Below are 14,455 nucleotides of genomic sequence, written 5' to 3'. Positions count from 1 at the left end.
TTCCCAAAGCTCATCGTCATGATACGGTGATCTAAAATCTCGTTTTAATGCCTCAACAAGTGCATCCCAATCTTTAACATTATCTATGGTCTGTCTAAACCAACATCGTGCATCACCCACAAATAAGTCCCTAGCTGATTCGAACAATTCTGTTTTGCTTACGTGCCGAGCTTTTCTTAACTCTTCTACGTTCTCTAAAAATGAAGATAATGTGCTCTTATCGCCAGAAAATGTTTCTCCCCATTTATAAACAGGTATGGATTTATAGTAAGGAGGATTTGGTAATGACTGTGATGTACCGGAGACACTGTGTATGCAAGAATTCGATGTACTAGATGCGTTATTGACAGCAGGTGATTGATCAGTGATTTTATCATATAAGTCAGCTTCTAAACTGATACAAGTTGCAAAGGCTTCATTTTTAAATGACAAACGTTCTTTTTCATCATCTTCTCCAACGATAATAGGTAAACGTGAAATTCGCTCTGAAATGTGAGATAAACGTGATTTCGCTCTTTTAAAAGTTGAATCGTCCTTATTACCTTCGAACTCAATAACAAGTTGCGTTATAGACTCTAATGTGGCATTAATTTCGTCTTGTTCAGTAGTGAATGAAAATTCAGGATCGTGTAATTCCAAGTCTTTAACGGTTTTCTGACGTACTAATAACCTACGCAAGATTTTCCTCTTTTCATCTTGTCCTCTACATGATACAACGCGCCTTATTCTCAATTCATAGTTGAGTTCATTAATCGATAAATGAGTTGGATTAATTTCGATTTCCATTATACAGAACAAAAATAAAAATCATAAATTCAACAAGAACTGCAATACCTAGCACATATGTTGGCAATATCCATCAGATAATCAATCATCACACAAATAAAAAAATTGAAAAGTTTGGTGCATCACAGCTATCAAGAATATAAAAATGCAGGATATTCAATTATTATAGAATATAATAATATAAATTTGGAATAAATATCATTCAATAGCAAAAAGTATTCCGAAAAATATGAACTTCTGCCCCACGTTTGGGCGTCAATTTTATGTAACGTAGTTTCCTACTTTTATTACATAATTGCACTTGGCAGCTTTTCGCCAGAGAACATTTGGGTCGTAGGTTATATAATTCACAGAATTCTCGTTACCACTATAACAATTATTAAAATGAATTGGGCGCCACTTGATTTAATTTAATTAATATAAAATTATATGAATCCACTGATTGAAAATCAAGAAACAAACAGTGTTACTTTCAGGTGACAGTGAATAAAGAAATATGATTACCTAATGACAATTTAATATATGCAGGTGAAATGCAATTATAATATTCAGAAAAATAAGGGGTTAGTAATCCTACTTATAACACTATTCTAATGATGATGGAAAGAAAGTCTTTGTTTCAAAAGGTAGTACGATATTGAAGTTATTACACCAAACTCTTCTTTGATAATCGTAATATGAATATTAATACAGTGTAGATTGATACTGGCCTTGATGTTAGAAGGTCCTTACAGAACAACTGTACTTTAAAACAAAATGGCTTCAGCTTGCCGTGATGATGATGATTGACGTAACTCAGGTAAGTATACTCGAAAATACTATTTTCAGAACGGTAACCAAATTCCAGTTGATAAGGTTGAATCTCTGGCAGTAACAGCAATAATTTCCTTATAGGTGTCCGCTAAGAAAGACAATTATGTACAAAGCCTCCGGTAGAAACCCTAAAATTTCGTTTTCACGAATGAAACAATTGAAATTAAATCTCGACAACACTCACCTTTTGATAAAAAGGGTTTTTCAGATTCAATAGAATTTTGGTAGGTATTTCGATACGAAATATTCTCTATATTCAGAAGTTTAGATTTATTAATTTCTAATCCCTTTTCAGGTCGACAACCAGATCGATAATGAAAAATCTGTAATGATTCTTATCTACTACGCTGAGACATACGGACAACGATCGCCACCTGTGTTCTGTTTGAATTGTTATTAACTTGTGTTTTTAAATAAAACTGTCTGATTTCAAATTGATTTTAATTGATGCCGTAAGATGGACATGATGTGAAAAGAGGAAAACTGTTTGCTTAATAGAAAAATATCTTGAAATGGTTCAAATAAAAAAAGAGGAATTTTATACCGTTACAACATCATGAGTAAAAATGTGTAATGTCAAATCTTCTTTCACTTTCTGGACAGAATACATAACTCATAACTTTAAATGAGGATATAAATATTTCAGTTTCCATAATTATAATTCGTTCATGATTTATTTATTTTTTATATTCAGTTCAAGTGATAACGCTTCAAAGCCCTATTTCTATAACTATTTTACTTTCATTGACACACAAAATGAAATTTGGGTGTCTAGCATACAAAAAGACTCAAATACACATTCTCCGACACAGGAAAGAAATGTTGCTCAAATTAATTATAACCTTTTCGATTTTATTATTGGCAAACTAATTCGCATGTTATGACAATATTGTGAAAGTTTTATTAAGAGAATTTTCTTATAAAATGATATTTATTGATTTATTCTTTGTGATGAAAGTGGCGGAGTTTGAAAATACTTTTGCTGATTGCATCTCAGTATAAAATCATTAAACGCGAGAAAAAAAATTCGAGCTCGAAAGACTCAAATCTAACAGAATTTAGCAACTCATAATTAAGAGGAAAAATGTTTTTTTATTGAGACAGGTTAAATTAATTCGCAAAGTCAGCAGCATTTCGAAGTATCAAATATCGAAGATTCCATAACATTATATTGTTGGTCTTAACTCAAATCTACGATTTGAATGACCCCCCAAAAAAAGTCTAGGGGATCATGTCTAGGAAACAATATAGGTCCTCGACATACTATCCACCTTCTGGGAAATGTGGCGTCGAGATATTGACGGACATTGAATTCAATTGAGTGGCCACCATGCTCCTCAAACTTGACTCCCTCAGACTTTTTTAGTGGAGTAATTCAAAATCGCAGGTTTATATTGATCAAATAATTCAGGAAAGTTACGGCAAAGGTTTCGCGCTGAAGTGGAGAGCCCAATTTGAACATTTACGCTGCTTAATTTCGATTGTCGAAGTTTAATTTTTGAATATCACAGTGAATGTGTTAATTTCTCAAAGCAATTTTTATCTACGTTGTGACAGTAATTTGGCGGATGCGAGTTTCGAAAAATAAATTACATTATTTCAAAGATTCCTGCGTAGGCTTCCCACAATACATGTTTTCTTTTTTTTTTTGCGAAGTAGTTTGATGCGCCATGTGCTCGAAAATTTGGTTCATGCTCTCTCATTCTTATGGTAGAACGATTGCGTTTAGCACAGCGAAACAAAAATTGAAATTTTTCAATCAGATATCAGATGCTGGATTATAGTTTCAAATTGTGTTTATTGCTATTTTCACTTTTCTTTATGGTTTTGGTATTTTGGGAAGAAATTGTGAAATTTCCGTCTAAACGGGATCAAATAGCATCGTTCAACAAAGTTTCTTAAAAGCCACATAACATCCAAGGTAAATGAAAAAATGAATATATTATTTATGAATTTATTCCAAATTTTATGAATTTTTAGGCTTCTTCTCTTCCGTTACAATATTGTTGAAGTCAGCACAGAATACAGGCTTTTTATCAACCACTCCCACTCTTGGAACAACCTTTTCCTGAGCTAAGGGAATCATCCCTTATTGGAGTCAACTGGGACTGCGAGAATCTGGATGAGTAAAACTGAACTATTAATTTTCACCAATATATGACTTATATGAAACATCCTACTTTACTGAGACATTTTTGTTTATTTTCCAATGTATATGAATGCCGGCAATCATACAGTTTAAACCCTTCAGGTAGTGTAATTTTTTTTCTCTTTTTCAGTAATTTGTCACATAATCAACATTTAATTGCAATAGTAATATTTTCATTAAATCAGTATATTATAACCTACTTTCATATTTAATTTTCGTTCAATTCCCTGATATCAAATATTTTGGTGGTTTCTTGTGTCATTTTCAAGGGTTTGAGTAATTTTTGTTAAACCACCTGGCGCCCTAAATTTTGTTTAATTCATTTTGAGTATCCACCCCCTTCTCCACTGCAGCAAAGCCGCGAGCTGCCCCTTGAAAATAATAAATGTGTTACGATATTTTAGGGATCGAATTAAGAATCAATTGAACACGTAACAACGTTACCAATTTATTTACTCACTCCATGGTTCTACAACTCGGGATGGATCTTGGCCGACTGTATCTATTCGCCTTCACTTTTGCCGATCTTCCATCAGTGCTGGGTGTTATTCTAACCCCATTCGCCTGTGAATGGAAATGGGTAAAATGAGTAGCTAAAAGAAGGAGGGTTGAGCGAGTGGTTAACAACACTTCCTCCTAGAGAAATCATTGTTACGAAAAACGAACAACGGTTTCTATTTTTCTCTGGAAAACTGAATTACGTCATAAGTAAAATTTTATTTCATAAGTTGCTTAATTATAAATTAAAATTGACGTGTCCGTGCTTTTTTGCTTGTGCCAGGAGAAAATAATTTCTCTATGGTTCATCAACTCTGTGATTATGTTGTCCTACCTATATCAAGTGCTTTAGATTTTTCTTTTCCTTTTATGTATTCTCTGAATAAACTCTTAAGTCAAATTGAACAACGAGTAACAATCATTCTGTTTTTCTCCTTCATCCACAATTATACATTTTCAAGTCCTTCAAACAGGACAGTCAACAGCTGAAAACATTCCAAAGAGGAATTATGAATTTAGTTCCTTACTTTATCCTCACACGTTGTGTTAATCGCTTAACAAAGGCTGCGTTCAGCGGACACAACAGTTGTAAAACAGTTGGAAGAACGAATCTGATCAGTGAGCGAATGCTCAACATGTTTAGTGAGTGGACGCCATTTTTCTGAGCGACTTTGAATTACGCTCACTAAGCTCAACACATTGTGAGAACTGTCAAAATAGAGGTTTTAGAGGTTAGGTATTTTCTAAGTTCAGAACAACGCTCTCTGATCACTTTAGGATCTATGAGCGCTCAGTAATCAGATTTGCAACTGTTCTTTCCGCTGAACACAGCCTATGTTATAAAATGCGTATATACTCAGTGGCGCACCCAGACATGAGCAGTGGGGGAGGGGAATAAAGAAAAAAAATTGAGTATTCGTTTCTGATGCTCTTCGAATTTACAGACACTCCTTGAGATTGATTTTCAATTAGAGAAGTTCGGAGCTTTTACTTTAGAATCTCATTAATGTTTACCCGATTGTTTATTTTTATCATCAATTTCGAATTTTTAAAAAAAAAATGTAAATAATGATTATACCGACGACAGTCAGATCAGAACAAGCCTTTTGATATAACCACTGGTTGATAATTTCGTTGATCAATTAAATCATTGAGCGTTGTGACTTATAATGGATATTCGTCCTGGGGGGTGGGGTGATATATCCCCCTTATCCCCCCTTGCATACGCCACTGTATATACTGAATCGATGTTCTTCAGTCTTTAAATTAATTTTTCCTACAACTGCTATGAAAAGTAGCGTATTCTGCATAGTTTACTCAAATGCAAAACTGTGGGAATAGTTATTTATAATACAAGTGCAGAAGGCATTGATATTCTTCCACGAGTTCAAAATTCAAAAACGAGCCACGAAGTGGCGAGTTTTGGAATGAACGAGTGGTAGAATAAGCCTTCTGTACGAGTATTATACATTATTTTCTCTAATTCATTGCATTTTCATTGAAATTAATGAAATATTTCCGTAAATATATTTTAGTGATTTTTGCATTGAAAAATGTTGGTTGGCAGAACTGATTTCTTTAAGGCAAATTGATGAATTGACAGATAAAGCCGTGGCGGAAAGTTCGGAGTACCAACATAGAATAATAAAATATAACCATGAAAACTGTGCGTTTCTGATATATTCTCGCACGATTTTGTTGTACAAGATGTGGAAGAATGAACGGGATAACCACAGAATTAGAGAATAGTTATTTATAATACAAGTGCAGAAGGCATTCATATTCTTCCACGAGTTCAAAATTCAAAAACGAGCCACGAAGTGGCGAGTTTTTGAATGAACGAGTGGTAGAATGAGCCTTCTGTACGAGTATTATACATTATTTTCTCTAATTCATTGCATTTTTATTGAAATCAATGAATTATTTCCATAATAATCATTTAGTGATTTTTGCATTGGAAAATGTTGGTTGGCAGAACTGATTTCTGTGATGTATTTCACTAATACTTATGTATCTATATATATTTAGGTTCCAATAATATAATTGGGAATGAAAATCAATATTATTTAACAGAACATTTATTCCTTATCGAGGTTACACTCATGAATGAATCGAATGAAACCGATGTTAAATGTTTTCTTATCTGCGCAGCAGAAGCAACTCCGAAAACATTCCATACAAAAATCAATATATAACAATACTTCCTCCCTTAAAAATATCAACAACAAAAAAAAATCAATTCACAATATTCTTAACAAATATATAAGTTCTAAAAATAAGTTAAACGCTCTACAGGTCTAATATTACGTTTTGGTCTCGTTCCTACATTACTTCCATACTCAGAAACCAACTCGTCTGAACTCTCAGTTACTTCCTGACTCAGTTCATTTTTCTCATGAGAAACCTCATCTGGATCAACCAACTCGCTATTAACCGGAAGTGCCAAAGCTTCAGAAGACATCGGAATAATCTGATCCAGGTGACGTTTCCATGTTACATTTCCCAACTCTGGAATGAGAACCAAATAAGTTGATTTACCTATTCTCTTGTTAATAATAGCCTTAATCCAATTTGGTTTTGATGCATTTCTATGATCTTTTACAGATACTTTTTCACCCCGACAAAATTCAACATTTCTTTTCCCTCTATAGTTTTCTTTTTGTTTGGATTGATTCCCTTTAACGGTTTTCTCAAGATTTTCATTTGTTTCTTTATCACTAGGTAACAAAATGTTAAAACGTGTACGAAGTTCTCTATTGAACATTAAACTCGCAGGTGAACGCCCAGTGGTGCAATGAACAGTGTTTCGAAAATCAAACAAAAAATTGTTCAGTATCTTGTTTATATCTGAACATTCGTTCTTACCAAGTGCGTTTCTCAATGAATTTTTGATCGATTTTACCGCATTTTCTGCTTGACCATTCGAAGAAGGGTGGTAAGGTGGAGAGGTGATATGTTCAATACTATTCAACTTGAAAAATTGTTCAATCTCCGATGAAGTGAAATTAGGGGCATTATCAGAAACAATATAGCGCGGTAAACCAAATCGAGCAAAGCAAGATCTTAATACGTCAATAGTTGCTTTAGAAGTCATAGACGTCATCGGAAAAGCTTCAATCCATTTAGAATGAGCATCTACTAGAATGAGGAAATATCTGTTCAAAAATGGGCCCAAATAATCGATATGTAATCTGGACCACACTTCCCGCGGCCACGGCCAATTATTCAAAATAGATTTATTAGGGTTATTTTTATGTATTAGACAATTTTCACAATTCTTACATAGCGCTTCGATATCATTATCTAGTTTAGGCCACCAGAAATATGACCTTGCCAAACTTTTAGATTTGACGACGCCCATGTGAGATCGATGTAGATCTTCCAAAATGTCGGCCCTCAATTTAAAAGGGATAACTAAACGATTATTCCACAACAAACAATTCTCTTCTATAGTAAGTTCATTTCTAATTCTATAAAAAGCCTTGAAAACATCACCAATGTTATTTGGCCAACCGTTTCGTAAAAATTTTATTACTTGAGATAAAATATAATCATTCTGGGTTTCCTTTTTCACTCTATTGAAGTTAATTGGAAAATGGACATTATTTTGGAAATAATTGATATAATTCAAATCAACATTTTCCCAGATAGAATTCTGTTCTGATGGTTGCGGTAGCCTGGATAGTGGATCAGCTATATTTTCAGTTGATCTCACATATTCAATGGTATATTGATAGTTACTCAAAATGATAGCCCAACGGCGCAGACGATTTGCTGAAAACTGTGGTATACTTTTATTCGGATGAAAAATGGAAGTGAGGGGTTTATGGTCAACTACAAGTGTGAAATGACGGCCATATAAATATTCATTGAATTTACATAGACCAAATATAATACCGAGGCCCTCTTTCTCAATCTGCGAGTATTTAATTTCCGCTTGTGACAATGTTCGCGAGGCATAAGCTATTGGCCTTTCCGTACCATCAGGAAAAGAATGTGTTATTACCGCCCCGACACCATAATTTGACGCATCTGTGATGAGTCTTACCGGCAAATCTGGGTTGTAGTGAACTAAGACGTTAGCCGATGTTAATATTTCTTTTATTTTTCTAAAAGCTCTCTCACAATTTTCTGACCAACGCCATTGTACTTTATCTTTCAACAAATTATACAACGGATGTAGAATCGATGACAGGTTTGGCACGAATTTTCCGTAGTAGTTCACCAAACCAAGGAATGATTTGAGTTGTGAGATATCTTTTGGCACCGGTGCTTTATTGATAGCCTCGATTTTTTCTTGACAAGTGTGCAAACCTGTTTTATCAATTTGATAACCCATATATGTAATTTTTTGTTTGAAAAATTCGCATTTATTAATTGAAATTTTGAACCCTGCATCCTGTAATCTTTCTAATACTTTCTCCAACCTATCAAGATGTTCGGATCTATTTTTACCGGTAACGACTATGTCATCAATGAAAATTACAACACCCTCCAATCCTTGCAACAATGATTCCATCAATTTTTGGAATTTGGAAGGAATACTGGCTATTCCGAAAGGAGCTCGAGTATAACGAAATAAACCTCTATGAGTTGAGATAATTACAAGATTTTTTGAATCTTCTTCAAGACATACCTGGGTATAAGCATTGGCTAAATCTAATTTTGTGAAATGTTCACCACCATGAAGGCTAGCAAACAGTTGTTCTATGCGAGGCAAGGGATATTTATCAATTTCGATGTGAGGGTTAAGTGTTACCTTGAAATCTCCACACAGTCTTACTGAACCATCTTTTTTTAGGACGGGCACCACTGGTGTTCCCCACGGTGAATAATCAACTGGTTCGATGACCCCTAAACTCAGTAACCTTTCTAGTTCCTGTTCAACTTTCTCCTTCATGGCGAATGGGAGAGGTCTAGCCCTAAAAAATTTAGGTGTTATTCCATCAGATTTTAATTTGATTGAAATTTTTCCTTTGGTGAATGTTCCCAATCCAGGTTCAAAAAAACGTTTATATTTACTAAAGAGAAACTGTAAATCATCTGGAACATTCACGTAATTCAAAGAAGATATATTTAACTGAAAAATATTGAAAAAATCTCTTCCTAAAAGTGGCGGTCCACATGCATCTTTTATCACGTAAATATTGATTTCCTTTGTTTTATTTTGAAAAACAATTTCGCAAGTGAAATAGCCTAAAGGTACAATATATTCCCCATTGTAAAGATTAAACCTTTTTTTCGTGCTTTTTAATGAAAATCTTTCAAAATTCTTTGAATAAAATGAGTCAGAAACAACAGTGAAACTTGAACCCGTATCTAAGCTAAATGTATAAGGAATACCTTGAATTAAAATTTCAACATTGATAGGATCATTTTGCAATGTCCCCAAAGTAAACAAAGAACAATCAGAGGATTCAATAAAATTTTGTTTATATTTTGAATATTGAAGAAAATTTTGATGTTTCTGTTTACAAACTGGTGCGAGGTGACCTTTTTTATTACAGATGTGACAGAGACAATTGCGATAAAAACACTTATCTTTTGAGTGGTTCCGTCTTCCACAGACTTCGCATTTGTTCTGTTGATTGCTGGTGGTCGATGTTCCTGACGATCCTTGATCCGGTGAACTTCGCTCCTTAGGTACACTCTGACATGGCTGTGTACCTGCGTAATGCAAATCCACTTCTTTCTTCATGAAATTCTCCCAGTTATTCATCGATGACTGCGTCGCAGATTTTGCTGATGCTAATTCCACCATTTCAGCGAAAGTGACTGAATTTTTTTCTTCCAGAAGACGATCTTGAACACTTCCCTTGTCGTAGTTGACTATGAACACATCCCTCAGAACCATTTCTAGTTGTAAATTATTAAATTGACACTGAGCTGCAAAATTTCTTAGACGAGCTGCCCATTCTTTTGCAGTTTCTGTTGACACCTTCTTAGCTGTATAATATTTGTATCGTGCAGCAAATACACTTTCACTCGGTTTGAAATGATTAGTGAGTAATTCACTGAGAACTTTGTATGTTTTAATTTCTGGTTCCTCCGGCAAGCACATATTAAATACTAGCTTGTAAGCTTCTTCGTTAAGGACATTCAACAGGATGGCTCCTTTTCGTTTTTCGTCCGTGATCGAATTTGCAACGAAATAATTGTCAATTCTTCTTTTAAATATGGACCATTCCGAAATGGCAGGATCGAACTCCCGTAAATGTCCGATACTTGATATCGGAGATTCGGCCATGTTGTAAAGAACAAAAATTATTTGAATTTGTTAATTCACTTTTCCTCGTCGCCACTTGTGATGTATTTCACTAATACTTATGTATCTATATATATTTAGGTTCCAATAATATAATTGGGAATGAAAATCAATATTATTTAACAGAACATTTATTCCTTATCGAGGTTACACTCATGAATGAATCGAATGAAACCGATGTTAAATGTTTTCTTATCTGCGCAGCAGAAGCAACTCCGAAAACATTCCATACAAAAATCAATATATAACAATTTCTTTAAGGCAAATTTCAAATTTGACAGATAAAGCCGTGGCGGAAAGTTCGGAGTACCAACATATAATAATAAAATATAACCATAAAAACTGTGCGTTTCTGATATATTCTCGCACGATTTTGTTCTACAAGATGTGGAAGAATGAACAGAATAACCACAGAATTGGAGAAATATTATTCCCCACGGCACTTCGCCCACACCTCCCTTGGTAGACCAATGAAATTGGGTTTTTGAGTCGTTTCTTTGGAAACGCAATAAATTAGCACATACTGCCAACGAAGGTAATTTTGATTTGAATCAAGTCCATTACTTGAATTATTGAAATTCGTGCAGTTGTAGGAAAAGTATAGTCTGCAACATGTGGAGAAAGTCCTTTTCTCGCTCGTGCCACAAACTTCCACACTCGCGAGAAAAGTTGGACTTTCCCCACTTGTTGTACAATATACTATTTCCATTATAGTCCATTCTTATATTGAGCATGATATTCGTTTGAATTTGACTTATTATTATTACAGAATAGAGGTCGTTGCAGCTCAGTTAGCCTTCCGACAACTGCAACCAAATTAATCATTTGTTCTCAACCTATTCATATAAACCCTGTGGCGAGTAACCCTTAGTTTAAAAAAAAATTAATTTATTTAAAAAAAAAATGTTCACCGCTTTCCAACACAAAGAAGAGTCACACTATAATTTTTCCGGTCAGCTATCAGTGAAGACGGCGTGGGTTCAAGATGTTTTCAAAGGGCGCCAACGTATTTTGAAGAGACTCTTCAACAAAAAGACTATCGGCTAAATACGTAAATACCGATGAAATTTTTCAAAAAAAAATATTATGTGACAAGAGATAAAGAAAAAAATATTAGAATAAATCCTAGAGAATAAAATGATTTAATGAAAATCTTATGTTACAATCCCAGTGGAATTTCCACTACAATCCTTGTTTCCAATTTTCAGAAATAGCCGTTTGTTATATTTCAAAAAGAGTCGAAAACAAAAAAATAAAGAATAATCACCTCACTTGATCAAGATCAGCTCACAAATTGTTACGTACAGAAATCAATAATAATAAATGACCAAATTCATATAATCTTTGTTGATTGTCTAGATTTTTAGATATCCACTTATTTATGGAAAGAAAATTCTGCTTTATAAATCTTAAGAAATATTGAAGTTGTTGGGGAGTTTTCAGATCAATAATGAGTAGAAAGAAAGTGGACTGTAATGTGAATTTCAAAATATTCCCAACATATTACGAAAAGGATAAGTGAACCCAAACCAACAAAAAACTTCTTACCTTCAAATGGTCGAACTTTACGAATGGATCTGTACTGTACTCACGCTCCAGAAGCAGAGTGATTGAGCTCAACAAACTGAACTAAACGTTTTAAAGCGTTATAGGCTAGAGCATAATTTTCATTTGACAGTTGAAGACCAGATATGACAGATAGAGCATCATTTCGCAAATATGATTTTAAAAGTTGAAACTTCTGAATGGGTGCTAGTTCATTGTTTTCATGGACTAATGAATTATAAAGCTGAAAGAACTCAGGCCATTCAGAACCCTCGCCAGAAAAGGTATGAACATTAATTTTAGGAATCAACAAAGGTGCATTAAATTGTGAAATTGAACTTTGTTGATTAGTAAATGCTGATTGTGTCTCTTGCCGTTTCAAGAGGAAAAATAAACCTTTTATTCGAGCAACCACTTCTGTGAATGACAATTCGGAATTCGCCGTTTCTATGCGTTCATCAGTTGGCAATTCCCCATTTATGTCCATTATTTCCTCTTGTATACTTTGAAATTTAGATTCATAATGAGTAATCTTTTCATAGTAAGCCTGAAAATCATACAATCTAGAAGCATCATAATCTTTCACTCTGCTCCAAATTCCAGATGTAATAGAGATAATGTTAGCCCTTTTGTCAACTAATGTATCTGTTTTTAGCGACATATCGAACGATAGTTGAAAAATTCCGACAAGAGAGAAAAAAATAACTTACTTTAGAAATTGAGATATGAAATAACAACAGCTGTGATAACAATTGATGATTATTATGCTTCGAATAATGAAAATATTTCGAAATGGCCGCAAGCTAAATTGAAAATTTCGATTTCAATGAGAAAGAAAAAAAATTCTAATTTTGAAAGTATTACTGAAATGCGCTGAATTAACCGGTTCGAAGGATCAAAATATGTTGGGGAGTTTTCAGATCAATAATGAGTAGAAAGAAAGTGGACTGTAATGTGAATTTCAAAATATTCCCAACATATTACGAAAAGGATTAGTGAACCCAAACCAACAAAAAACTTCTTACCTTCAAATGGTCGAACTTTACGAATGGATCTGTACTGTACTCACGCTCCAGAAGCAGAGTGATTGAGCTCAACAAACTGAACTAGACGTGGAGATCCTTTGGAATGAAGTCCTGTCAATGCAAGTTCGGTTCCCCTTATCCTTGCTGCCTTTTGCACAGCACGCCACTGGTAGCGACTTACGTACTTTTCACAACGGAGTCTTTTATATTTCGAATGAAATATTTCATTCGAATGAAATATTTCATTCGGGGGGTTCAAACCCCCTCCGAAGTGTTAAAGATGTCAAAAAAACTTATTTTTTTTTCAAAATCTCGAAAATATTTTTTGATGGAATTTGTAAAAAGTGAATGAAATTATCACTCTCAGTTCAATCAATTTGTAATGTGAAATTTGAAATAAATTACCTCTAGGTAATCCAGTCAATTTGTGCTCACATGTGCCCCTCAAAGGAAAGTTATGGGTTAGTTTGATTTTTCCGATCGTATGTAACGGGTGTTTTTTTTTCGAGGTAGATAACTTTAAGGTGGCATTTCTGTTCAAGATGGCGACCGATTTAACAGCTGTCAAGTGATTTATTCTCAGTTCGGTTCGGCAATTCATCATGAATAGACTTACGCCTGAACAACGCTTGCAAATAGTGCAATTTTATTTCGAAAATAATGGTTCTGTGCGGAATACGTATCGCGCACTACGTCGATTAGCGATGAAGCGCACTTCTGGTTGAATGGCTACGTCAACAAACAAAACTGCCGCATTTGGAGTGAAGCTAATCCTCAAGTGTATGTCGAAACACCGTTACATCCAGAAAAACTGACTGTTTGGTGCGCTTTATGGGCTGGTGGAATCATTGGTCCGTACTTCTTCAAAAACGATGATGGCCAGAACGTTACAGTCAATGGTGATCGGTATAGTATAGAGCCATGATTACTAACTTTTTCATTCCTGAATTGAAAAACCAAGATGTCCAGGAGCTGTGGTTCCAACAAGACGGCGCAACATGTCACACAGCTCGTGCCACAATCGATTTATTGGAAGACACGTTTGGTGACCGCCTAATTTCACGTTTTGGACCAATTGGCCTCCAAGATCTTGTGATTTAACACCGCTAGACTACTTTCTGTGGGGCTATGTAAAGTCATTGGTCTATGCGGATAAGCCACAAACCCTTGACCATTTGGAAGACAACATTCGCCGTGTTATTGCCGATATACGGCCACAAATGTTGGAAAAGTCATCGAAAATTGGACGTCCAGATTGGACTACATCCGAGCCAGCCTTGTCGGTCATATGCCAGAAATCATATTTAAAATGTAATGCCACAAGATTATCTTGCGGATAAATAAAATTCATATGAATCGAATAATCCATCGTTG

At 34.6% G+C, this 14,455-nt stretch overlaps 1 protein-coding gene and 2 long non-coding RNA genes across 3 annotated transcripts; 1 reads left to right on the top strand and 2 right to left on the bottom strand.

Annotated features, from left to right (window-relative positions):
* Positions 1-2,402: 2,402 nt before the first annotated feature.
* Positions 2,403-4,647, top strand: LOC123676862. Its single transcript, XR_006747013.1, has 3 exons — positions 2,403-3,520; positions 3,580-3,850; positions 4,153-4,647. It is a non-coding gene; the product is annotated as an uncharacterized LOC123676862 (long non-coding RNA).
* On the bottom strand, positions 3,540-12,343 carry LOC123676863. The gene is made up of 3 exons (XR_006747014.1): positions 12,060-12,343; positions 4,209-4,312; positions 3,540-3,717 (listed from the first exon to the last, which is right to left on the bottom strand). It is a non-coding gene; the product is annotated as an uncharacterized LOC123676863 (long non-coding RNA).
* On the bottom strand, positions 6,256-10,725 carry LOC123676861 (uncharacterized protein K02A2.6-like). Its single transcript, XM_045613117.1, has 2 exons — positions 9,006-10,725; positions 6,256-6,754 (listed from the first exon to the last, which is right to left on the bottom strand). Exons 1-2 carry the CDS (start codon positions 10,491-10,493, stop codon positions 6,740-6,742), a joined length of 1,503 nt encoding a protein of 500 aa, XP_045469073.1. The 5' UTR covers positions 10,494-10,725; the 3' UTR covers positions 6,256-6,739.
* Positions 12,344-14,455: the final 2,112 nt, after the last annotated feature.

This window comes from Harmonia axyridis, chromosome 3 (genome assembly GCF_914767665.1).
Source record: "Harmonia axyridis chromosome 3, icHarAxyr1.1, whole genome shotgun sequence".
Lineage (NCBI taxonomy): Eukaryota > Metazoa > Arthropoda > Insecta > Coleoptera > Coccinellidae > Harmonia > Harmonia axyridis.
This window is presented reverse-complemented; position numbering and strand designations above follow the sequence as displayed.

What these genes read in the sequence shown, in the direction of transcription:
- LOC123676861 (XM_045613117.1), bottom strand. Translation starts at nt 10,493, where the DNA reads ATGGCCGAATCTCCGATATCAAGTATCGGACATTTACGGGAGTTCGAT.